Here is a 27,309-nt window from a genome sequence, read left to right on the forward strand (position 1 = left end):
TCAAACATATTGGTGTACCTTTACTGTTTCAATCCATTCTGGCTGTTCCACTTCCCAGGTGTCTACCTTCAGCCAATCAGAACTCTCGATTGCCAATTTGCACATCTCAGTTCGGTGCTTGCCAGATATCAGTCCCTGTGAGAATCAATCAAAATGTAGGCAACAAAGAAATTATTTCACTTGTGCATACATGAAATTTCTCAGATTTTTATTTGAGTGTTTGATCCACTATATTACTTACTGACATTATCATGTACATGTACAAGACATTTCCTGTCAACAAGTTAACATTTACTAATAAGAACTACTACAGTACATACAATGTACATTCAACCTGAAATTTTAAATATTACTGTTTAGAGCATTGTTTCAGATTCATAACTTTAGCAACTGCAGGCAATATTTTATCTGAAAGGCATCTTACTGATTAATGACAACCAAAAGTCAAAGCTCCACCAAACTCTGCATATTTCCCATGACAGCAGATTTTGGACTCAAAGAGTTAATTGAGATTAGATACAAAGACATCAGGGTAGACTTGCACTCAGCACTTTAAAAAATTATTTATATCTTTCATAAAAGTCTTACACAGCACCACTTTCACCTTGAAACTATTACGATGTAAACATAAGTTCCAACACATTGAAAGTTTACACTTAGGCTGCATTACAGTGTACTGCCAACAAAAAAGTGCCAACTCTTTTTTTATCACATGCAATAAACTCAATTTCCTGTTCTTTTCATGTGATGGCTAAGGTGTAGTTAAAATCATGAACCTCTCAGTAGATTCCCTTGCCACTATGGGGAGCCAATAAGGGAGCTAATTTCTGCCAATTAGAGACTGCATTAATTTCAAGGCACAGGGAGGGGCCTAGAGTCTCATAGAATCTCATTTCTGATTCGCCCACTGGGATTTCATATAAATTAATGTGAAGGCAGCATATCCACCTCAAGTATCATACTGACAAGAACGGTAAGCAAAGGAGTCAGTTATGGGCTAGAAGGGCATTAATGTGACTAAAAGTTTGATACTTAAGGCCTTCTGGCTCTGATGTTGATATCATATACTATATTAAAGAAAATGTTATTCCCTGTGGATAAATGACTTCAGCGCACACCAAAAATGATGATTAAAACCCTGTTTTGTGCAAGGAGGGTGGAGTTCATAGAACCTCTCCATCACATCTTAGTGCTCGAAGTAACAACATATTTAATCACTGTCGGTGTTACATTTATAATTTGCTCTTGTCTTTCCATAAACAACATCTTGGATTATACACAGAAGTCAGAGCAACAGCAACTACAGTCTATCGAAGGATACCAGCAACACTGCTGGACTTATGTTGATAGTGCCATCATTGAAACATTGATATTGCTACACTCTTAATGCAGACGGCACAAAGTCAACTATTTTGTTTTTTCTTCATGAATGCTGCAAGAGAACATTACAAACTACTCAGTACCAGATGTACATGTACTTCAGCAAATTATTTTGATGATTTCTCATATACACTTGCCATGCGATCATAAGTAAAGCAAAGGCATTCCAGTTTACAGAACATACAGCTTTGTTGTCAATGTTGTGATGTGTTACCTTACATTATTCTTGACTGTCTTATTCTTTTAGAAAAAAGATAGAAGAAGAAGGAGGAGGCTAATGAGTAGCAGGATATGAGCTGTGCACTTGTAAGTCAGTGCATTTCACAAGCTTTTGACATACAAGATACAACATGTTTCTGTAGTGTAAACCTAACCTACATTACATTTCTTTCAGTCCATAAATGCTTCAGTAACCCTAAAGGGGTTTTAACTGTGGATTTTTGATCTCAATTGCAGTGCTCACCAGACAAGACAACAAATATTCCTCTTTGTGCTTGGTCAGAAGAGTGTGACCAGTCCTTGCTATTTCACTGCATAAATAGACCTGCAGCTATCTCACTGGACACACATTCTTTGTAAAATGTTTACCTCAAGCTGGAACCTGTACAGGGTACATGCACTGATTTGATAACAAACAAACCACAAATAAATTGTTTTTAAACAATGCTAGCCTCTACTAAATATCTTCCTCCATGTCTCGTCAATTTTGCAGAGTTTGCTTTTCATCTCTTTCGAAATAAAAAGACGATTTTTCTTTTACACATGAACCACATGCAGAAATTCATTAAAAAGAACACTTTTAGCAAACTAACACGACACATGTGATTGATATTCTGTGTACGGTACTTAGAGGGGTATCCTTCAGGATACCCATGTGTGTGGTATTCTTGAGCTTGGGGGACATGTTTTGACTTAACACCATGCCAAAACCTCTGTACACTGAAAGACTATCAACATACACATAACCCCATCCTTAGACACATGAAGAGGTCTCCTGATATTTGTCAAAAAAAATATGTAGGTGGGTTTTTTTTAATCGATTTCATATGTAGCTCAAACAGTGACACACAAGGAGAGTATGTAATTAATAAAGCATGCTGTATGACACATCAAAAGATATCTTTCCCTAGCCAAAAAGGGGGTTGGGGCAAGGACCTCATACAAGGAAGGCACAGTAATCATCAATACCTTGCCTGACAGTAAGCTTGAGTTGCCCCTGGCAAGTGGGCAACTGGGTCTGCATTGAAGGACAATGTTCTGAGATACAAGTGTATGATCCCATGCCTTGCATGAGTGTCATGTATAGAGTTACCTACATAGTTATGTGGGAAGATCATCTATCATAGATTATCTGCTTTATGTTAAACACTGTACATAATCTTTGATGTCCATATTTCATTCCTTACTAGTGAAAAACATGAGCTAAAATGAATTGAGAATATCCTGTCTATTTGGTATTACAGACAAAGAGTTCATTTTGCATACAGAATTTGAGAAACAGAAGAATGAAGTCTGAATTCAGCTTTCAAAAAAGGATCTCAAACCATTCAATTTCTGCTTTAAAAAAAAAATCTCTTCACCACTAAACTGCTGCTGACATCAGTTATCTTTTGCTTTCACCTCAATTTTAACAATGTTTCTTATTTCTGTTTTGAATTTACCAAATTGTCTTCCTGTTCATATGACTATATCATTCACACATTTTTCCAACTGATAATTTCTTCGGTCATTCTTTACGCAATTCCCTTGATTGGTACACATAAATAATCTATTCACAGCTGGAAATCACCAAATGGGATCTCTTTACATACTCTGCACTATGATTGGTTCAATTACAAATGCTCCCCAGACACTTGCTCCCATGAAATATCTGCATGCTCAGCCAAACTTTCAGTCTACCTACAAACATAATCCTAATCCTAATCCTTACATGAAATTAAACCTAAAATCCTATCACAACCCTAACCCAAACCCGAAGTCCTTGGAGAAAATAAGACCCGAGCAATTGTCGCAGGAGCAAATGTTGTGTAACATCCATAATTAGATACCTTTCTTTATTCAATGATTAACTGAATAAATATGCACTGCAATTTTTCCAGTCTGGTCAGTGAGAAAATGGATTCCACTCAGTTTGCCCCATGATGGGGGAGGCAAAGAAATGAAGATGCATCGAGTCCTGGTGTTTTTTTGTAAACATCTTCTAATGAACTCACACCTGAAGCTAGCTCCAGTCTCCAATCTCCAATCTGGGGCCAGTAGAGGGTAAAAAAAACGAGACCACCAAAAGGGGCTCAACCAAGAACTGTAAGAATCAGACCAATACCTGGAGATGACTTCTCCTGCAAAGACTGCCTGACAAAAATATCGCAGGAGAGGTTTTTTTTTTCTTCTTCCTTTCTTTGTTTTTTTTAAAGATATTTTGATTGATGCAATGCAGTGACAGCGACAGGTCATTAGCCGCATTTACACTTACTAAGATCGCGATTTTTAAAATCGCGATATTTTGGTTCCACCGTTTACACTTGCGCAAAAGCATACGAAGTTTGAGCTTCACGAAACATCGCGATTTTTTGGTCGGTAGTGCGCATGCGTAATTTACCTCTTTTCCACACGGTAGCTGAGTGGAAGCGCGCGCTATTCTGTTCATTTTCACTGCAGTGCAGTACATTTTGATCACATTAGCTGGTTGGAACGTTGAGCCAGGGCTTTTTATCAGTACAATGCACACATAAATTTGTGCTTCTCGAGACTGTTATACTTACGGTAAAACTATATTGCTTGCTATATTAGATCACATACATAGTAGGTGTGTAAAACTTCATCTACAGCAGCATTCAGGAGGATCATGAAATTTCGCCGATATGACGAAAGTGAGAAGTAGGACTTGGAAGTTAGGACTGGTATTTTATCAGGCGACAGCAAGAACTCACACTTGTTACGTACTCCTGTACTAGTATTCCACAAACGGCGTATATCGAGAGCAGTACGGGCTCTCTCACAATCTGAATCAACACATTTCTGGGAGAACATTATTTTGTTACGTCGTCTTGGGGTGATGATATGTGGTTGGAAAACTTCAGGTTTGCTACTAGTAGTAGTTTTCACGTACTAGTTTCATCAGGGAGAGGGAGGTGAGAGACTACGAGCCGATCGAGGATCGGCCATTTAGACCTGTACACAGCTGTCTATACCGTGTACTAGTACTCTGGCCAGTGACCGACGCACTCTCTACACGTCCCAAAGAGGGATCGGGAGCGCGCGTAAACTCCCGGTGCAATCCGAGACCGAAAGTCACGTGATGAAAAATCGCGATATTTCTGCAGCTTGGGTTTACACTCGCTAACTTCGCCTCAAACTTCGTGATGTTTCAAAAAAATCGCACTCCGGCTGGTGATTTTTCTGGCGATGTTTCGAGGGCATTTGGGTGTAGTTGCTTAGCAACTTACACCCAAATGTCGCGATTTTTCCAAGCAAGTGTAAATGGGCCTATTGACCATTTGACTGAAATTAGACAAACAGCGATCGTGAGATGGACCTCTGTGAAATCAGCTGATATGTCCAAAGGGCAACTCAAAATGGCTGATGTGGTCATGTGATATACTAGTAACATCACTTGTACAGAATTCCCTACCCTATGTGTTTTTGCATAGAATGTTACGAACTGTATCACTTTCACTTTTCAAAAAAGACACTATTTCAAGGTCTCATCCAAGAAGCATTGGCCACATTATATTTCCATGCATTTCCCATGCCAACAGTCAATATCTTAGTGGAAATTTTGGAAAACTTATATGTGAATGCAATTTTTCTCATTCAGAGCACTTTGTAATAGGGAGTAGGAAGCAAATAATGTCATGGGTCATAGGTGGCTAGTTTGAGCATCACAGGACACCTCCAAGCAGAATTTACTCTAAATTCAGCAAAGATAAAAATCAGTAGAAGCATCCTTGAAGGGTGACTAAAAAAAATGGTCATCTATTCAATCTTTTTTCTTTTTTTTTGTGGATAATTTGTATTTCCAATATAATGCTGTATTTGCTGGATGAGAAGGCTAAAACAATTTGTGATCTCACAGTAGTGTATCATATAAAAGAAAATTCCACACATATTCATTTTCTAGCAAAATGAAAGAGCACTTAACTTCTGTCCTTCTGACGGCTGGGGGGGGGGGGGATATTACTCTCAGCATTTTAGAGGGAATTATCACTTTCATTAAAACAAAAATATACTCTGTGAAATTCTCCTTATGATATTTTCCTTCACTATCTGACAGGGGTAGTGTTCCCAATAAAAATTGCTTGGAGTAATTTGGGCCAATGAACCATCTTATGTTGCTCATAACTCCATTGCACCCATGATATTAAGGCAGTAAGATTAAGGTGCATTTGGGGTGTCAATGTATGAAGATACATCACATCTGGGGTGAAAAGGTGTTTGCATAAATCACAATCGAGAGAACAGAAGATTAATAAGACATGAAGACAATTTGATGAAAAGGAACCATTATGTCATCCTTCATGGTAATAGAGTTCATAATGTCACATCACAAACTGGTAACCTCACACCTCTCCTTCGCATCTGGTGAGAAAAACCTGCGTAGCTCAAGTATTCAAATATGCATGCTGCCGAGATTTGCCGCTCTGGCCAAGTGACGGGAATCGATCGCATTACGAGGCGGAGGAAATAAGACCAGAGCCGAGGTGTCATCATGCGGTGGCTGTGGGGTGTGAAGGACCCTGGAATACCCTCCTTTTCTGCTTTTTTTTTTTTTTTTTGCCATGATTCTGGCGACACTCTTTAGTGAAAGAGCCCCTGACATCAATCAACAGGACAGAAAGGTTCTATCGAGTACAAAGCTCCAGTTCCCCATCAAGTTAACCCGTTGAGGACGAGTCCCGAGTATACTCGGGCAGGTATCTATGGGAAAGGCATGTTGAGGCAAACTCAAACCATCCTCAACGGGTTAATGAATTCATCACAAACGCCTTCAAAGAAGGCCAGCATTGCTTCAGTGAAGATTTGTTTGTTTTTTTCAGTGAAGCATTAAAAGGACAAGAAAGTTAAACAAGACTGTTATTGAGCCATCTCAAACAGATTTCTATAAGAACAAAATAATGGCTCTCTCTTGCTTTAAACCATGACCTACTGTATATATAATATCATTTTTTTAAATAAAAGACCAAATCTAACGTTTTACGTATTTCACCTCTTTAAGTTGCATGTAGGAGGATTCATTGCAAGTACATTATGTTTTAAGAATAGTACTGTGTACATTGTTTCTTGGAGAGCAGTCATGAGGGAAATGTTAGCAAATGGCTCTAGAAGGGTAAACATGGATACTACAAAATGCACAGTGTACAACTTTCTCAATGGGCTATGTCTATAATGTACAAATGTAAAAATGGTGTTTCTTTTCCTATACAGCCTTGTATTACAAAGCATTGCACTCATCCGTTCCCTCCCATCAGGTCCCTCAGGCAGGAATTCACTTATTTGTTGCTAGGTGGGGCAAGCCTTCTGCAAATTTTATGGTTATCAAGGGCAACATTTGTAAACAAAACATGCATAGAATTTCAATACATTACCAAAATGATCTACTATAATCATAGGCCTAAAGCATACTGGTATACACTATCTTAGATTACTTTTAACAATTGAATCCCACCTAAACTTGAGTGTGCATTTATTACTAAATGCATATTTTAAACATTATTTGAGGCACAAGCATGTTCAGGAAAACTTCAGTCTGAAGAAAACTGTTGTTTAAGAGTGAACAGTAAAGATTAGAGGGACAACTAGTTATCTGTTAAATACCCGATGATTTTAATGCGCAAATGGAATTCTTCAAACATATCAATGTTTGACAATACCTACAGTTGGACATCAATAACAAAAACATTTCTTTGAAAAATACCTTTGTAGCAGATCAGTGATACATGTATAAGGTAGCCACATCCATATCACATTATTTGCTCTGGAAGCACGGTTGGGGCTGGATCTAACAGTGTCAATTAAAAGCTTACAGAAGAAATGTACAAGGACCTATATGCCTGGTGAAATAATAAAAAACTACAATAGAAATAATGATTTACAATTACTTAGAAAAACTTCAGTGCATGCACTTGCTGCTATCTTGAGAATAGGATTATGCACTACCAAAGCATAATTACTAGGAATGCTGAGCCCCTATGATTTATTGATCAAATATGTAAATCTTGATGGCTTATGACTGGTGACACAGGATCAAGAAGGGATAGGGATAGGATCGCGTTGACAGCCATGTCGTTAGCCACTAATTGGACTCCCTCGGGGGTGCAATATAAATGGGTCACATGATGGTTGGCACTCAGCGTGGGTGGGGGATGAATTCAAGGAGCAATTGGTCAACATCTTTATTAGATCACCTGCACATATCTTCCTCAAACTTTCAAAGTATTTTGTATGCGTGGCTAACATCAAAGTGCTCGCATTAGATGATACGTAGTAGTGGAAATTGCAGTCCATATGGAACACATAAATCCATGCAGAAACTTTCTTTTTATTTGTAGTAAATGAAGTACATATCTTGTCTAATGACACACAAAAGATACATGTTTTTGTAAACATGCATGAAATCATATCATCATACATATACACACAGACTGTATGCTGTACATAGATCATTAAATTAAGTCCTCATACAGCATCCTTAGAACTGAGGTAGTCATCCTCTTTTAATCTCCATCCCAACCCTTACATATCATGAATTTCGTAACTCGGCCAAAATAACGTTATGGTACTTTTTTAACCCATTGAGGATGGACTGATTTTGCTACAACACACATTTCCCATACACCCCTGCCTGAGTATACTCGAGACTCATCCTCAACAGCTTAAAAATACATTTTCACCACGCAACATGTCACAAAGTCAAGCATTTAAATTGTGTCAAGGCATTTCAGGGTATGTGTCTACAGTTAAGCATCATTCACTAAATGAAATATTTATGGCCTGTCTTCTAGCCACTGCAGTTCTATAATCTATATCAGAGACATCAGAATGTGTTCTTACCAGTGTATCCTTCCATAAATTTCTTTAAGATTGTGTGGAGCAGGGGACTTCTGCACCACAAAATCAAATTATATGACAACATGAAGAATATGTCTACAATCTAAACACGACAAGAACTGCATAATATATTTCAGGCTTTCAAAATTCAAGATATTCAAGTGAAGTCAAACTAAAGTTTTGAATGCAATCATGACCATAATCTTAAAGCATTCTCCACCACATGTACAAACAGTGATAAAACATTTATATGGGATATTATCACTGCATACTGTAAACGTCAATATTTTCGCGCGATTAATTTTTCGCGCTGAGCGGCTCGAAAACATATTCGCGGGTTCTTAAATTCGCGCACGGCAGCGGGTTAATACACAGTCGCTGTTTCATCCAGCGATGCCAGCGTACGATAAGCGACGTAGCGAGCGGCGCGAGTGCGAGTACAAGCGCTCAACTACGTAGTACATGTATTTTACTCGATACATGTTCTGTAGGACTAGTACTGTAGTCGCGGGGATGTAGCACACCAATCGGCCGTGGGCTCGGTGCGTGCGGTGCGTGCGATGATACTGCTATATGCGTAAACATGTCTGTACTACGTAGCAGTATCATCGACGAAGCGCACCAGGCCGTTCAAAATGTGCATAGAAAATTGCGAAGATATATTCGCGCATTTTTGAATTCGCGCTAGCCGAACGTAGCGCGAAATCCGCGAAAATTAATGTACCGCGAAAATTTCCACGTTTACAGTACTCTAGGTACACTATACAGAATAAGAAATGAGAAGCGGGTGGGAACAGATTCACATTGAGTTCTTATCTAAGACAACAAATTTTCCTAAATAGGAAAGTTTCTGCAACTTTCTTACATGTATCCAACAAATCTGCATTCTTCTGTGAAACTTAAAGTGACATTTTATAGTAAATGAAGAAATTTGTGCAGAAAAACTTACACAAAAAAATCATTGTTTACCTTCTTTTTGTAGCCATCATTGACGGGAGAGAGGATTCCTCCGATGACTTGAAAACCTCCTTTGTGGTTCAAGTAGTCTCTAGCAATCTCTGTAGTCATGGCAACAAGATAAGCAAAATTTATATGTTTTCTGTTGAATTCAGATCAGTGGAAGATAACAGTCTGACATCATACTTTTTCTGAAAACTCAATTGCACATATTGAATAAATGCAGTTGTTTGGCTCAGGATATATTGACATGGGTTTTTTTCCTTTTTTCCTTCTTCCTTCCTTTAATATTTCTTTGAAGACATTATCAATGTAACAATGGCTGAATTAAGTCACATAAATGATGCACAAAAAGAACAAAAGAGTCATCAAATATGCAGGATAGCAAATACGAGAGGGAGAACATCTTCACTTTACCTCCATCCAACCCACCACCCATCCCCCCCCCCCCCCGCAAAAAATAACAAAAGGAAACTCCCTAAAATAGAATGAAATAATGGTACATGTATATTTTGAGACAAATTGTATCCCACAAGCAGACAGTTGCATCTCATGTTGAATTTGTACACCCACATAATGAGCATAACTCTCTCCTTGCCTGTTTACTCCGTATCAATATAAAGTATACATTGTAACCCTGCAGCATCCTTTATTTATTTCCACCGCATCCTTGATCATTCATGCTGCAATGTGCCCTAATCTAAGCTCCCATTTCCTCGGCGATAGCTCCGGAAACATTGCCTTAATACGGGAAGGCCATCTCAAAGGCTCTCTGCTTGATACAAGGCGACATGTAAATTGCATTCTGCCATTGGAATTTCATCAATGATTTCCCCACCGTTTCATCATCTTTTGCCCAATGCAGATGTCCAGGCATACAGGTACAAACACACTTATACACATGTACAGCATCACAACAGTAACAATGTGTATTATAAATCAGATACACAGAAATTTTGTAGCACACCTTTTATTCTGATCCATACAAGTGAATGTGGCAGGAGCCTTCAAAATATGCTGTCAGGCTTAACACGTTTGCAAACTTTTGCAATATATCTGTCAGTGGTAATAATGATCACGTGTTTCAGTATACGTATTTCATCTCATATTATATCACGTGTTTCTGTATATTTAATCTCATATCATATCACACAAATGAAATTTATGTGGTGCCTTTATCTTTTCTTCTCTATCCCTCCACCCTCAGTTTTGATTATGTGGTTCCCAATATGAATTCTATGTCATTATCATTCACTTATTGTTGTCAAGCATAAAGATCATTTGGATCTGCTTCTCAACCTTTTTTACTCTGAGGCCCACTTTGGCTGCTACAAAGTTTTTTTGAGGCCCAGTTACATGTGTAGACTGAATACACATCTTTTTTATTTCTATTTTGGGAAGACATGGCTGCCTACTGGTTGTGAAGCAATAATTCTGAACATGTGGATGCCTTACACAATTTGTGCATTCATTTTCAACAGGTTACTGTCTAACATGCTGGATAATGAAAGAATTGTTTTCAGGACAAATTGCATCTAAAATACAACATTGTACTACGTCATCACTGATATTAACTTTTCTGGTAGAATAAACTGCTCATGTCATATGATTATTTCATAAGCATATGGTCAGTTTCACGGTAAAGGGTGTAACTTTCAATTTTTAGCCTTTTGGCCCACCCTGAACACATAGATTTACAGATCTCAAAGATTTTTTCCCATGTGAGTCACCTTATGAGTAGCCACCTTGGGTAGCATAATCAGGTCCAGGTATTGATGCGTTTTGTTTTGACAGTCACATATGTACCCTAAAAATGACTATTTTGTTGCATTGAAATTTATATAACATTTTTGAAATGTTAATAATTTTCTACAGCAACTGCAGAGATATAATTTTTTATGTTAAAAGCATAGTTGCATGGTCAATCGAAACGACCAAATTAGTTTGGTTTGTATCTGGCTCTTTGTTTTAGAATACTATGACTTCAAATTTGAGGTTTCGGAGGCTTCATTTTCTGTTAACAATTGTTTACAAACTTTGATGGACAGTAATGATCAGTGGATGTGTTTTGGTTACTTTCTTTTATGCTGAAAATAGTGATGTACAGCTAAACTTTAGACTTACATCAAAGTTTACTTGATTCTAGGGCTATTTGAAATTTTGTGATAATTTTATTCCATCAAGTGGAATTTCCGTTAGCAGTTTTGAAGCCTCCGAAACAAAGTGTTTAGTAAAATAATATGAATATAGATAAGAGAAGCGACCTAATCTATATGTCAAAATGTAGGATATGGGGCCCTAACCTAATAGACCAAAAATAGTTAAGATCCGCCAAACTCTCTGAAAATAGGAGACAATACAAATTTTCCGTTAACACGTGAAGCCTCCGAGACGCATTGAAGCCTCCGAAACAGCAAAAACATCTAATTTGACATTTCTGATAAATTCTTTAAGTGTCTGCCCCAAATTATGCCATGAAATCATCAACAGACATGGACAGACAACAAAAATAACAAAAACATTATGATACTGCAATAATTTTTGGAGCTAATACACTTTATAGAGAAAAAGTGGTTTCGGAGGCTTCAAAAGGATGTTAACACTGCATTTTTGTGATTTTCTCTGGACAAAATGAAATTAGATTTATTGTTCACCCACCCAATGATCGCTTATGACATATCTAAAGATATTTAATCACATTCAGTTTTCTGGCGGCTTTGTTTACTCACCAATATAGATTTACTATACGATTTACCTATTTTTCTTAAACAGTGCAGACGTGTCACACATAACTCACCTTTTCATTCAGCAATAAAATATTGGCAGATGAGGATGTTGCCCCACAAATATGTTTAAACAGTGTATATCAACCAAAAAAGACACAATTTACCCATCACTTTCTACATAACATACATGATTTTCATAAAAACATACGGCATACCAAATTAATTTTCCAGATGTTTCGGAGGCTTCATTTTATGTTAACAGCATGTAAATGGAATGTTTTGATTACAATTTTGTAATTCTAAGTCTATCTAATAACTGTTTGGACTGAATGAGACTTAATGATTCCCCAAGCAAGGTGTAGATAGTTGTTTAAATGTATGAAAAGCATTTATTTTGTAGGTTTCCTTTTGAAACAATGGAACAGGCTAGATATTGTGAGTAATGAAAGTGACTTCCAGCTTGCGTGCATGCCCACATCATGCAACTGTAGTGCAACAGAGCAAGTAGTTGTGGATACAGCAATGTTCTTATTAAAGTTGGATAACTCATTTTTACTCTTGAGAGAAGTTGAAGTGTTGTGACCATATTTGTATCACTCTTTTGACTGGTTAGACTTTGTTAATGAAGACCAAACAATTACTTGATTATTTAGTGTTAAATACACTTTTTTTTTAAAGAACTGGACACTATTCCTGTCCTGAAGATTCCAGGACTTTAATAGATGGTTATTCAAGAGGGAAGCATACACTTAACTAAGAAATATATTACTTTTGAATTTAAGGTTGTATCCTTTATGCATGATCAAGAGCAAATGGTGGAATATACTTTTTGGATTTTTACACTTTCGACTCACTATCATCTGAGTGTAATACATCATGTAGTTTCGAAACACAATCTTTTACATGTCCATTTATAACCCATTGACAAATCCATTCCATTGTTACTCACATGGCATTTGTTTTTGCCATACTAAAATCTTGACTTTTCAGCTTTCCATTTCTTAACAAGTTTTTTGGCTTTCATTTCCAATACTTATTTGGAGGAAAGTAATTAATAAATTTGTGATTGGATTTGAAAATAGCTAACATCTTGCAGATTATCATTTCTGTGGTGTGACTTGGATCACAGGGTACTGTTTTGGAATTTTGACATTTGATTACTTCATTTAGACAGGTTTTCATGTCAATCTGTATGTCAGATTTTATGCATGCTAGGTGCAACACAATCTTGATGCTATACCCTATTTAACATACTTTATTATGCTGGCAGTGACCACTTGACTATTTTTGATTAAACAAAATGTTACTTGTGTTACAAAACATCTCTTCGCAAACATGTGTGAGACTCTATGACATGTTTGTGGGTTTAGTTCTCAGTGCAGTAAATGGACAGTAATGGTTGGGATAGGATTGTTCATAAATGACATATAGACCTCTACTTATAAATAGCCTGTTGCCATGGGGTACATGTAGTTTACATGGGTGGGTGACTGGAGAAGTTATGTTCATGAAGAACAATATTGAAATGATTGAAATCTTTATAATCTGTTTATCCTGGCTTTTTCTGGAAAAAGTTACAAGCCCCTAACTATTTTGAAATTCAAAAGGTTAAAACTGTAGTCTGTGGGTTTATATACTATTTAAAACAAACTTGTGGGTTTCTAACAAACTTAGATATTTAAACACATTTGCTGCTTTTTAATTTTTTGCTAAAAAGGTTGTCATTTTTAGAAACAGTAAAATTTCTGTTAGCAATTTCTCAATGCGTACCTTCAAAAACAGGCCTCCTAGCTGTCACAGGAGTCACACAAACTGGAATTTTATAAAATAACTATAAAAAAAGAAGCCTTTGAAGAATTAAAAAAATGAAAAATAAAACGATATGAAACAGGGGTGACTTGTATACCACAGAAAAAGAAAGTAAAATTCTAACTATCATATACTGTATTATAGGGAACTATACATTTGGTGAACATTTTTTTTTAATTCAAATTCATACACAGTCATGGGTAGGGTATGTACATTTATCTTTTCAACAGGCAATTCAAAAAGATGAATGGGATCTTGACCATTTCAATTTCTATTGAGCTCCATGATAATATCACCAATACATTGATTATTCCAACTCCATTTTGATGATGACAGTTTGATGATGACCCTTACATGGAATGGCTGATCAGTGTTTAAGATTGCTGTTCTATGACCATGATCACTGCATTTGATAGCTATAGTAGGGGATATCAGGCATGGTCCATATGCAAAAAGTAAGCCTTTTTTTCCCTTTCTATATTTTACAATGCTATGTTGTAATCTAACCGTCATGCCATCACATACACTATGTAGTCTATTTTCTATCCCTTTCTCATCAACAGTTGAAATTGATTTCACATGTATATAAAACAATTATGATGGGTGGTTTATGTCAATATACATCCCACAAACTGCACTTATAAAGCAAGCAAACATAATCTTTGCATTAAGTCTATAGCTACAGTTCTAACTCATTGAAAGTAATTCTTACTGCATTATGATTAAAAGTTTGACAAATGCATAAGGCTGTACATGTGTGTAGCCTAATCATGTTCTGTATTGCCAAAGTCATGGATATGCAAATACAGTGTATGTATACAACTGAGCATAAAGATTTAAATATTTTCTTTATCTCTTAACATATATGTTGGAAAGTCTTTTTTTCTGCATACAAATGAATACTATTGTACGTGTTACAACATTGTTAGTTATTTGGAAACAATCAGCTGCATTAATGTACTTCATATCACCTTAAAATGGACCATTTTTGCATGTTAACAGTCATGATGAAGCCTCCGAAACATGCGTTGCTGCTAACTTTAAGGCACAAAAAAAAGATGTTCCTAATCAGTGTACTTTTATTGCTACTGTTGCAGTTTCCTTTTGAATCATATTGCCTCATGTAATGTCATTAATTCGAACTGAGCATTGCTCAAAGTGTACACAGTTTGTTATTCACTTTTGTGGAGGCCAATTTCCTTATAATAATGCAGTGTCACGTAAGTACAATTTCTATGAAGGGTGAACATTATGCACTGCCATAAAATGTACATCTGTATACTGTTATTCACATTTTATTGATGCCCTGTTGTTATTCTAGCATGTAGTGATAGTTGCTTACTGTAGTTTTATTATTTTAAGTGAATACAGCCCTAGAACTTTGTGTTAGCAGTTTTGAAGCCTCCGAAACACACTAGTTTGTTAACTGAAGCCTCCGAAACTCACAAGTCTGAAAATTTCAACTTTGTCAAAAATAATCCAATTTCTTTGGGATTTGGGTTGATAAATGTTTGTTACCAAGAGATAATTTAGGGCTATGTTTAGAGTGGCTCTTGCTTCTAGAACATTCTTTTAACTTAAAAATAGTTTGTCAGGTACCATTTTTACCTTGGAATTTGAAGCTCACATCCAAATAATTGCAAGAGCGAATATCTGTTGGGGGAAAAGTGTTTTGATATTTCAAATATATGTTCACAGCAAGTGAAAAGTTGCATTACATCCACCATTTATCTTCATTTGGTTGCTGTGGGTGACCAAAACATTCTTGTTGTTTTTACCTAAATTTATCTAAAATTCCATAATAGTCACTTCATTTTTCATATTTAGCCTAAAAATTAAGCTCTGGAATGACAAAATATTGAAAATATAGACATTCCTATATAAAATAAAGGCAAAGATAGAAATAGAAACACAACTTTAATTTTTGACCCTTGCCACATCAAAGTTACACCCTTTACTGTGAAACTGACCATATTCATTTTGTAAATTGGAATGTGCAGGGCAACTTCTTGAGGGGCTAACACTGCAATAAAAAAAAAAACACAACAAAGGAAAGTGAATAAGTGTCAGCCTTTTTTAAAGAAGCAATTTTAGTGAGATGATCTACACTGCATTTGTGCCATGGTATCCTGGCAAAACTTTGCCACTTACTGAATTATGCAAATATCAGACAACTCTCACATATTTACAAAAATAAAACCCCTCTGAAATATTCATACAGCATATACAGTGCATGAATTTTAGTAATGGTGTCCATCTTTCTTGAAAAAGTGCTATCACAACAGAGGCGCCCAAAAAAGCCAGATCATTAAGATCACAAAGCCTGATGGGATACAAGCCCTATTGGCGCCAAGGGGTGAAGTACAGGGCTATGGGATGCCCGTTAAACTCCTTGGTAATGGTGTGAAGCCCTATTGATGCTATTTCCATGCATGTTAAACAGATGCAGAAATGCTTACACTTCATTCACTCTGTCTGAATTGTACATCAGACCATCCTGAATATCATAACTGTGTTGCAGCTCTATCAAATTTCATTCTGCATAATGGCACTACAGTACACTGATAATAATAGCACCAAACACCACACAGACATAGCATAGCCTATGGATGTACTACAGTTGGTAATGTTTTTGTTTGTTTCATATTTTGTTCTGATCCAATGGATATCGAAGGTCATGTGATCTGGTCTAAAAATGTACAATCATTGTTAAATTACATTCTTTCTCATTTAATCTGATTATACAGTAACTAGTGATGCTACAAGTGCTTTAAGGGCATTCTCGTGGCTCTGTGGATAAAACCACGGATTATCAATCATGATGTCCCATTTTTCAAGTCCCCTAGTGGCAGTGGTTGTGCCTCTAGGCAAGGCACTTTATCTTTTCTGCCTTGTCCGATAGCCATTGGTCTGTGGTTGCTTGCTTACAAAGAACCTTCATTTTCTTTAGGGGCTACAAAAAGCCCGTCATGATACAAAAAAATCATATATACAATTACAACATTGCCTACAACTTTCTGCAAATTATGTTAATCTATGAGAACTGTTCAGATGCGGTTTCCTTGACTGATTGCATTGTACTGGGTTTTCTTGTGTTATCAGCAAAAAATCATGCTTAGTGTAATGAAAATATTATGTTGCAGACATTGCCATTAAACTTTCCTTTTTTCCTGTACACATGTGATGCAACTATTTGCATCTGCAAGAATTCATTTACAATTTTGTAAAAGGACTTTAATACTCCAATAAAAGAATAATCATAATACACGTGAAGACTGACACATCACTTGGGGCTGGTTTAGAATTGTGAAGATATGAATAAGAGAGTTGATGCTCCCCTACACAAAACATGTACAGCTTAGTAATTAAGGCATTCTATAGGGAACCCCTGTATACTGCCTACTGGGACTTATTTGTCCGATATTGCATGCGTCAGGGATCACGTCACACGCACATCTCTCAGAGTGGAGTGCCAGGATAGCATGAGTGATGGAGCGGGGGGGGGGGGGGGGGGGGGAGGGGAGGATGGGGGGAGGGGGGAGAGGGAGAAAGGAGGAGGAAGAGGAAGAGGAGGGGGAGAGAAAAAGAGAGAAGTACCCATCTGGAAAACTGATAGATTCTCTGTTAGAGTGATGGGTCCCACCCCCACACTGGTAACTTCTGAGGGGATATTCCTAGAAAGTAATACATCTCGGCAGTATTCCATCCTCTGATGACGTGCATGCTTTGATAAATTTAACCGCTGCATTGAAATGCACACTCGGACATGTAATTTGGAGTCTTGCTGTCGATTCTACTTCAAGCGGCTAAAATTTAGAAGTTTTATTTCCTTGTGATGCTGCAGTAGTATACCTGTGTCCCTTTTTTAAGTATCCCTCCAAATCTCTTCTTGAGATCTTGTCTTACTACAAATGTTGGGATGGAGACTCCATGAAATTAATCAACTCTTTCACATAAAATTTCACATATATTGACAAAATGCAATGATTTTTTTTTTTTTTTATGTTAATGGTGCAGTATTTCTCTGCTGGGTATCATTAGACTTACTTTTTTTTTGTCTGATAACATGTGTGACCTTTTATGATATTTGTTGATCATCATCAAATTCCCATATGTATGGTAAAGATTCTATATTGAAATATTTCATACATGTGCATGTACATTAACTCTTTAATTCATATACCTGAATAAATCATCAAAATTATTCACACATTGATAGAAATATTCAGTTTTGTGAGTCCATCAATATTTCATGTGAGAGAGCAAACATTTCAGAGAGAGGCATGAATGCTTGTTACTTCTTTCCTTTCTTTATTGGGACCAGCAATTGGGAACCACAAATAAATTTGATGAATGGGGAAATATTTCGTCCCTTGTAGATTGAACATGGTACTACAGGTTTTGTTTTGAAAAGGACTGTTTGTGATCATGTCTGGACTAGACAAATTCTGAGAGACAGAACACATACAGTACAGTATGTATGCACACAAGAAAGGATATAACAGTGAAACTTCACGCACCGGTATACATGTAGATTTAAGATATTCACTGAATTCGACCACAATCACGATACAATAATAAATGTATTGTAGGAAATAGTTGCAACCAACATTTCAGGAGGTTGTTGTTGTTGTTGTTGTTATTATTATTATTATTATTATTATTATTATTATCTTTGTTATTATCTTTTATATTTATATTATTATTATTATTATTATTATTATTATTATTATTATTATTATTATTATTATTATTATTATTATTATTATTATCATTATCATCATCATCATTATTATCATTTATATTTATATTATTATTGTTGCTATCTGGGCAATTCCGCGGTAACGGAATTACAAATCAGAGAATTTTGGCTCATATTCTTTCACCCTGTATACAGGATTGATTACTTTGCCTTCTCTTGATACATTTAAAAGATGCAGAGGTACTCACACTGTCACCCCAAATACAAATTTGTTAAATGTTCTCACTTGGTTGGTTACAGAGGAGGTCTATGTGCGATGGTAACGGAATTACCAGAAAATTTAGTCACAACTTCAACTCTGACTTTGGGAGTTGTTTCTCTGAAATCTATAACACATACACTGTAGGTTGTTGTCTGATTTCATCTTTGATTGTGTTGACTTCAATTCAGGTGTATTGTTTTTCAAATATTTCATCACATTTTCAAAGCAGCAGGCTTTTTCCCTATAAAGTCAGTGGTAACGGAATTACACAAATGGTAACGGAATTACGCCTTCTGAAATACACTGGAAAAAATACACATTCTTGGCACTCATGTATTCTGAAATGTCTTGATAAAGATTGTGTATGCCTTTAGCTATAATATAACCACTAAATAAGTACTCTCTAGCCTTTGACCTTGAACTGGTACAAGTGTATAGGCGCTAAATGAGTTTTTATTGTCAAAAAACATAAAATGTTCAGGCTAACGACCGTGATTTGAAGTCATAACTATGTCAATCAAGATCGCGTAACTTCTAAGTACCACATCCATCAAAATTTTTCTACTTTCAAGTTAAGAATTTCACACTCTGCAGGTAAATGACATCTAAGACACATGGTACGGAATTACGCTAGAATAGCCCTACACAAGTACAATTCTATAAATCCAGTCAACAATACTCAAATTTTCTTGTATTTCTTTTGTTGATATCATGCAAGACAGATTTCTCTGTTTTCTTCTTCCTAAATATGCCAAAAATTGACAATATGTGTGAATTACTTACAAGTATTGTACATATATATTATGTGCACATGCATAAGAAAATAATAAAAAACTGTCCGGATTGACACTGAATTTAAATCTAAATCATGAAGTGCCAATTTACAGTGCAAGAGCACAGTGTGCAGCCCCATCATTGAACACAATGTTTAATATTAAGGATGAACACTAAAGATGCTTGAAACTTTTACGTGAAAAGATGCAGTTGTGGTTCAATGACAAATATAACAAATTACAATTCAATCATAAATAGAAAAGAAAATTTTCTTATATGATTATGGTACTGCACCAGTGCTTTACTATTATCTATATGCTGTGGCATATATTAATCACTAAAAACTTGTGACATTTTACTAATAGCTGAAGTTGCCCCCTGGTATATAATGTAGTGCATGATTTGATAACTCCCTTACAGTGTAAGTCCTACTTAAGCCCACCAAAATAAAATGGAAACTAAACTAAAAGGAAATAGAAAACAGCAAAATAACTTTAAAAAGTACAACTTTTACAACCATTAGAGCCCACCAAATTCTGTTACAGTGTATTTCATAGAAAGGTAAGAGGGCCTCTTTTATCCATCTGCAGCTCACTGTGTTAGAGGGAATAATCAACCTGTGAATAATGTTAGTATTTACTTCTGACCACACAAAATTTCCAAATGACGTCTTCGGAAAAATAATCATGACCAGGCCTATAAATTTCCTACAAGTTTCCTGTCTCTGTCTTTCTTCGTTGACTTAGTCTATTTTCTCATCCTGAGTGTTGCCATAAATTTACTCACAAGAAGTGTGCATCTTCTCTTTTGCAGTAAGTTGTATTTTGACTGCCTGAAAGCAAATTATAAAATACACTGTAATGGCACTTGTATGAAAGGAAACTGGATTGTACAGCAAATGGTAACATGAAGAGTAAAGGTAGAAGTAGAAGCCCATTGACTTTAATATTTAAAATCTTCTTAGGATGGGAAAGTCTAGGCCTAAATGTTACATTTTTAATATAGAGCTGTGTCACAATTACTGACTGGGTAAATGTTCATCACAAATGGTGTTTTTGTCTTTATTCCTTCGAAAAAGAAAGGATTAAAGAACAAATTTCAAAGGGTAGCAGATGCTGTGTATCAAATGGGCATGAAAATCAAAATAGTGGAGGAAAGATCTAAGAAACAGATGAAAGAAGATCATAGTCATACACTTACCATTAAAGATAAAGGACTTGAGGATGAAAACAGGACATGTTCAATAAAAGGTCAGACTATCGACTTGGTGATAATAAAGCCTTTAGCATACAGAAAGGTCAAAGGTGTCACATTCAGTGGGCATCCCGTGTCAAGTAATGACTTCTATCACATTGTGTATGATCCTTCTCTTAAATTCTTGATCTTTGCTCACAAAAATTATCCTGTTCCTTTCTCTCTGTCAGTAGCAGTGCTCTCTTTTCCTTTTAAAGAAATTTTATGTCCTTCCTCTTCTTTGTAACCTTTGTTCAATTTATGCTGCATCACACCCATTCAATAGTCCCTCATCACTATACTTAGATTTTGTATGAAACCATGAGACTTTTTAGCAAGAAAATATACATTGATATCTCAGAATTCAGTATGATTTTGAACATTTGAGAATGAGTATCTGTAGCAAACCTTATAAAGTTATCAGTTACCATAGTCTCCATGTACACATGTAGTTCTTGTACATGAGAAAAGGTGAAAGAAGGGAGGAGACTTTCAGCACAAGAAGTCTTGTCAAGCGTGTACCCTGTCAGGACTCACTGTCAGAGGCATCCAGCTACACTGTATGCTGAGTCATGTCAGTGTATCATACCATACAGTTTCACTCCTTTACTGCCAATCACTAACACTGTATAGCTCAATAATAATGCCCTGAAGCTATTTCATGAACAGTTCACATACATATTGGCACGAAAGTAGGATATGTCATTCTCTTCCATATTAGATGTGCGTGTAATTCCGTTACCATGTAATTCCGTTACCACAATTACAGAAGAACTGAAGGAGATATTTTACAAAATGTTTTGTGACTTTTCAGGGAGTCACATGTAGAGAAAAAATTTACAAGGGGAGAAAAAATCAGTGATTAGTTTGTTCAGGAGAAAACTTTTTTCAATTTTATGGTAACGGAATTACGTCAATTTGTCAGTAGATTTTGAAACGTTCTCCAAAAAATATCATAATGAGAGTGACTGAATGCTTCATTACATGTGATTGTTGAAGCATAGGAAGAAAGATGTGGAAGTATGGATAAAGCAGAGAGATATTTAAGTTGTTTCATTTTAAATTTTCATTTAATATTGTAAAATTTTAGATAAATACAATAAATAGTCTTCCAACTTTAAAAGTGTGTACAACAAAAATGAGGAAAGTTATTGGAAAAGGGTTTTTGGTTTCCGTAAATACAACAATCCATCTGTACGGGAATCTGAAATTTCTGAGCATTTACTTAACTTTGAATTTTGCTGTTTTTGCCCTTCCCATACGGAATTGCCCATTATTGCTGCTGCTGCTGTTGTTGTTGTTCAGACTTGGTTGTTTGCTCGCTCATTCTTTTCTATCTCTTGCATCAATTGAAAGAAAAGGAACCCTTCCTTACATTCACATGATATTACATTATACAACCAAAATTTGTGAAATTTTGATTCCCATATGCTCATTTCTGCTTGCTCCACCTCGTGCCCAAATAAATTTAGAATCAAACCCTGCAACACTGCTTGCAATAAATCATGCATGTAATGGATCATAAACCAATGTTGAGTCACACTAAGTCAGACTAAACTCATATACTGGAGGGAAAAATGGTGACAATTTCTACAACTTCTGCCCTTATCTGGAAATAATCCTTTTTCCTGTCCATTCCCATAATTTCCTCTGGAAGGAAATCCTCTTCAGAAGAAGCTGGTGTAAACGGATGGGTCATCTCACCAATACCAGGAAACAGAACGATTGCACAATACGAGCAGATGAAGCAACCATATCAACTCTGTAGCCCATAGAATATCCACAATATGTAGGCCTATGTACATTGTATGAATCATGTGTAGGTATATTATTATACCAGCAGTCATCGAATCAGTCTTCAAAATTCTACTTTGCTCCTTATAGATTTGTATGCACCCAAATGATACCTTTCATTTATTCACTGGTGTGTATGACATTTACACATGTGAATTTCCTTGACAATGTAATCCTTATACATACTCGTACACGTGAGCGACTTTGGACATTCTGAGATTTATGTTACGACTTTCATGTGATGACTTCATGAAACGAACCCCAGGTTTTTAAGAAATGTATCCATTTAAGTTTAATCTACTGTGCATATTACAGTCATGGTAAACAGTAATCTGTACGTTCCTGTACGCTGCACATCTTTCTCTACACAACAGTCCTTTCTAGGATTATCTACAGTTGTACACATGCTGTTACTGCAAACCTACCTTCTACAATCTCATTTCCTTTAAGTGTAAATCTTAGCTCTTCTTAAGAATCAAAAGTGCATGCAGAAGTCCTCAAAAAGGATTCATTACATTAAGCTAGCTCTTCATATGTATAACATTGAAATTAAATGAAAACTGTGGTTCATTGACTAGCAAATTCAATTTCTGCTTTTAAACACACATATTTTACACATTGTATACATCAATATTTGGTGTAATTCAATTCCTGCAGATGTAGAGATGAACTGAATTTTTTATCTTACACTGATGAACTACTGATATCAAAACCTGGTTTTTCTGAATATTTTTTTTTATCCTCATGGGTACAGATACAACCTGAGATTGTAATAAATGTGTGTCAAGTAGCACTCAAAATACTGTAAGAGGCAAGCATTTTACAGACACCTTCCTCTACAATATCTCAAAATGTGAAGTGTAACTGTTTCCAGATCTATATTTCTAAAATATACAGTATTGCTCAGATTCTATAAGTGGGAAAAATGAGTAATACATTTGTAATTACAGCTGCTGTTCAAAGTAAAATCACATGTTTGTCCTTGTAATTTATACTTTTTGGTGTAAGTCGTGGTATGATTACTTAGAACCCCAGCCATCACTTATACTGAAGAAGAAGAAGTACCTGTACTCTAGATCAATACTCAGACCTACAGGATTACATGTGGACGTTGGCCATTGCTGTATGTAGGCCTACAGCGTAATTGTTTTGAGGATGTAGTGCTGCTTATCATAGGTCTGTGTCATGTGTCTAAATTTACATTGGCTTATCAAGCACTGGGTTAAATTTTTGAGCAGATTTCTGGTTTTTTATAGTGTCTACTGATACATCATTCCGATTATTCAAATTCTTGGGCAAAAAAATGGTAATGTTTCTACATCATCCACTTGAAGGGATGGTATAGTATTGGTGGAGATCAAGATGAGGATTGGGCTTTTAACTTTTTGCGAGATATCAAGAAACCACTAGTGAAATAGTACAGAACATACACTGTACAACCATTCTAAGAGGAATTCAAAGTTTATTTGATGAAAATCGGTTTTAGAATGGCTGAGACATCCAAAAACAAAGTAAAACAAAGCGAACGTAATAAGTGGGTCCCACCTTTTATTAAGATTGCACTATTTTGGGTATCTCAGTCTTTTCAAAACCAATTTTCATCAAATAAACGTTGAATTCTTCTTGAAATTTATGCTCTTTTTCATATTTCATATGCGGTTTCTCACTATCTCACCCGAAAATGTTAGAAACCTGAAGTTAGGTCTCAACCAGAACTATACGATCACCTTAAAAAGAAAGAAAAAATATAACATCTTTAAAAAAATACTTCCATGCCAGTGATAAGTTTTCATTTGCAGGAATAAATTCAGGTTAGGATCTACAGCACAAGAATAGGGGTTCGAATTCATTTCAAAATTCCAGAGTATGCATTCCCGTAGCCCATACATCAGCAATAGGGTTTGGTTGAGGGAGTTGCCTTTTTTTTTCCAAGAACTTGCAATTTTTGTAAATTATAGGTCCTACCAGTGAGTCCTAGATGTTATAGATCTGGCATTCTATATTAAATTGGCTATAAATTATTAGATAGCTCCAGGATACTACTACCAGGGTCAAGTGACATGGAGGGTACAAAACCTGCACCAAGATTCGACCTCATGTGCCAAAATTTGACCGCATGCAAAAGCACAGACTTTATCCCTAGAGTAAAAGCCCCAATTTTCGGACACTTAAGCTTTTTTGCAATATTTATTCAACTCAAATAATTTTCCACAAAATGAAATCTATAATAATGTTTGTTACATATATCAAACTAATTTTTCTTAATATTGATTTTCTCAAACCGATCATAAAATTTCACAAAATCCCCAAATATTATCACCTTGTCAATTCCCCAAAATTCGGACAGCGTCTCCAAAATCCGGACACGCGTGCAATGTCAGTACGCATACAAGGCCGCTGAAAAATCCGCGCGCGCCATACCTTCTTGACGCAAGGTTGCATTGGGGATGTTGCGGCGCCCGTTCGTGTCCGAATTTTTGGGACTCTGCACTTGCATTCAGCCCCTGTACATTTATTCACTGCATCGGCACGTACGGAGATTTTGTTTTTCTTTTGTGTTTTTGAGGATACCATCACACTCTGAGCTTGCGATAAGCGAAAAATCTCGCAACAGAACGGCATAATTTTTCAATTTTTAGCGCTTTTTCGGTGACCCCGATTCTTTACACGGGCCCTAATTTGCGCGCGCTTTGGAAAAGTCGCGGCGATTCCGCGATTTTGACGGCAAAATTTGGGATTTTAGATGGATTTTTGGAGGTGACTCGGGCATTTTCGCGTGGTGAACGAGTGTGCTAGTGTGTGAAACGATGTGATATGCTTGTGCTGTGACAGTCGACTTTGCTGCCTTGTGATAAGTGGTAAGTGTCCGGATATTGGAGGCCGGCCGAAAATTGGGGTTCTTACTCTATATCAAGTTTTGGCCTACACATACTGTATACGCTATAATTTTCGCGTACATAAATTTTCGCGAATTGCCGCTGTCACACTTTTTCGCAAGTGGTTAAATTCGCGATTGGGGGACCAGAGAAAATACGAAGTGGCAAAGAAAGTGTGAATTTTCAACTTACTAGCAAATACGAATGATACTAGTTATACACTGCATGAAAAAAACTTACCAAACTCTGCGAACTAGTAAGTTAGAATTCAACATTTTTGAAGTGGTTAAGTCCATCGCGCTAGATTTCTGACGAGTGGTCCCCTTGCGATAATGGATTGGCTCTCTACAGTATTCGTAAGTAGACGTGGATGTGCGTAAACAAGCTTAGCCAGTATGGTCTGTTCGGTAAGCCGTGACATGGTATACTAGTACTGAAATGTTCGTATCATCAAGGCAAGGGATTCATTTTGGAAGGTAATATTTTCGCGTGTTGTTAATTTCGCGAATAGCTCCCGACTCGCGAAATTCGCGAAAATAAAACCCCCGCGAAATATATAGCGTATACAGTACTACACTAGCTAGCGTCAAATTTGGATGGCATTACTACAGTCGAATTATGGGCGGCTTGCTTTATTATGAGGAGCTCTTCCTACCCAGTGGTGGATTCAGGCGGGGGTGCACCGGGCACGCACCCCCCCCCTGTATTTTTTTTTTTTTAACAAAAGAAATAAAAAGGAAAAATGGAAGTGCCTGTGCGTCCCCCCCCCCTTTTTTTTTTTGTAATTTTGTAAAGGCACCTCCCCCTCCCCTTTTTAGTATATTACAGAATTCCTGCCCTGGATCCACCCCCGCCCTGCTAGCGTTACATTACAGTAGATCACATTCCTATTCCTAATCCTAGTCCTACCACCCCCTCTCTGCATTTATCAGTCTCAAGTTGTAGCATGTGTTGAAGCACAATGAACAAAGACTGAGGCTATACTACTGGATTGTACAGCACATGGCTGCTCTGATTCTCTTACCGTGAATCCTGCCATTTGCATACATGCAGGATATGCATTATCATATTGCGCCATAACTCACCATGCTCACTCTCACTGCTTTACAAGGACGGTTCGTGCACGTTGTGCATCACATTGCTAATTACGCCTTACGCTACGCCTTGCGGTACAGTTTCATTCATTCTCAACTCTCTAATCTGTTCGCATTGCTGAAGTCTATGTACGTATTAACTCACTACAGTGAAACACCCGAATATTCTCGCCTTAGATATGCAACAATACTTACCAAACATCCTCAAATGCATGTTGGTTATCGGGTTAAAAGACCCGCATGCTAGCAGCATCACTCGAGTGGGCGCAGCCATTTTGTCTGTTGTGGCTATGTGGGGTTGACGAACTATCGTGAGAGGAGTCGAGGCAGGCGCAGTGGGGATTTCACCGTACGCGTTGCCTCCTACGGCGGCGGACGCAGCGGCGGCCGCTCCGTTGTACGAACATCTCGGACATGTCGTGGGGGTCGAACTTGTTTTGATCGGAGACGGAGGCGCACGGAAGAAGTGCGGCGAAGCTGATCGTGAGCGCCTCGTACTATCTCGATTGGGCTTCATGCAGATCGTAATAAACTTGAACTTTCCCGGCATTTCAGACTAAAGAAAAGGAGTTGAAAAGCTGCGACACTGTCCCCATTGCGTAATCGCATACATTCTCCCAATAAGAGTTGTTTGCCGAAGAGTTTTATGAGCGCA

General features: G+C 36.9%; 1 protein-coding gene across 1 annotated transcript; it reads right to left on the reverse strand.

Moving 5' to 3' along the window:
• Positions 1 to 27,309, reverse strand: LOC139712500 (uncharacterized). Its single transcript, XM_071624316.1, has 3 exons — positions 26,850 to 27,309; positions 9,397 to 9,485; positions 1 to 135 (listed from the first exon to the last, which is right to left on the reverse strand). The coding sequence occupies exons 1-3, from the start codon at positions 27,202 to 27,204 to the stop codon at positions 1 to 3; spliced, it is 579 nt and encodes a 192-aa protein (XP_071480417.1). The 5' UTR covers positions 27,205 to 27,309.

The sequence above is a fragment of the Diadema antillarum genome, unplaced genomic scaffold (assembly GCF_040938485.1).
Source record: "Diadema antillarum isolate AM-2024a unplaced genomic scaffold, OU_Dant_1.0 seq00001813_RagTag, whole genome shotgun sequence".
Classification (NCBI taxonomy): domain Eukaryota; kingdom Metazoa; phylum Echinodermata; class Echinoidea; order Diadematoida; family Diadematidae; genus Diadema; species Diadema antillarum.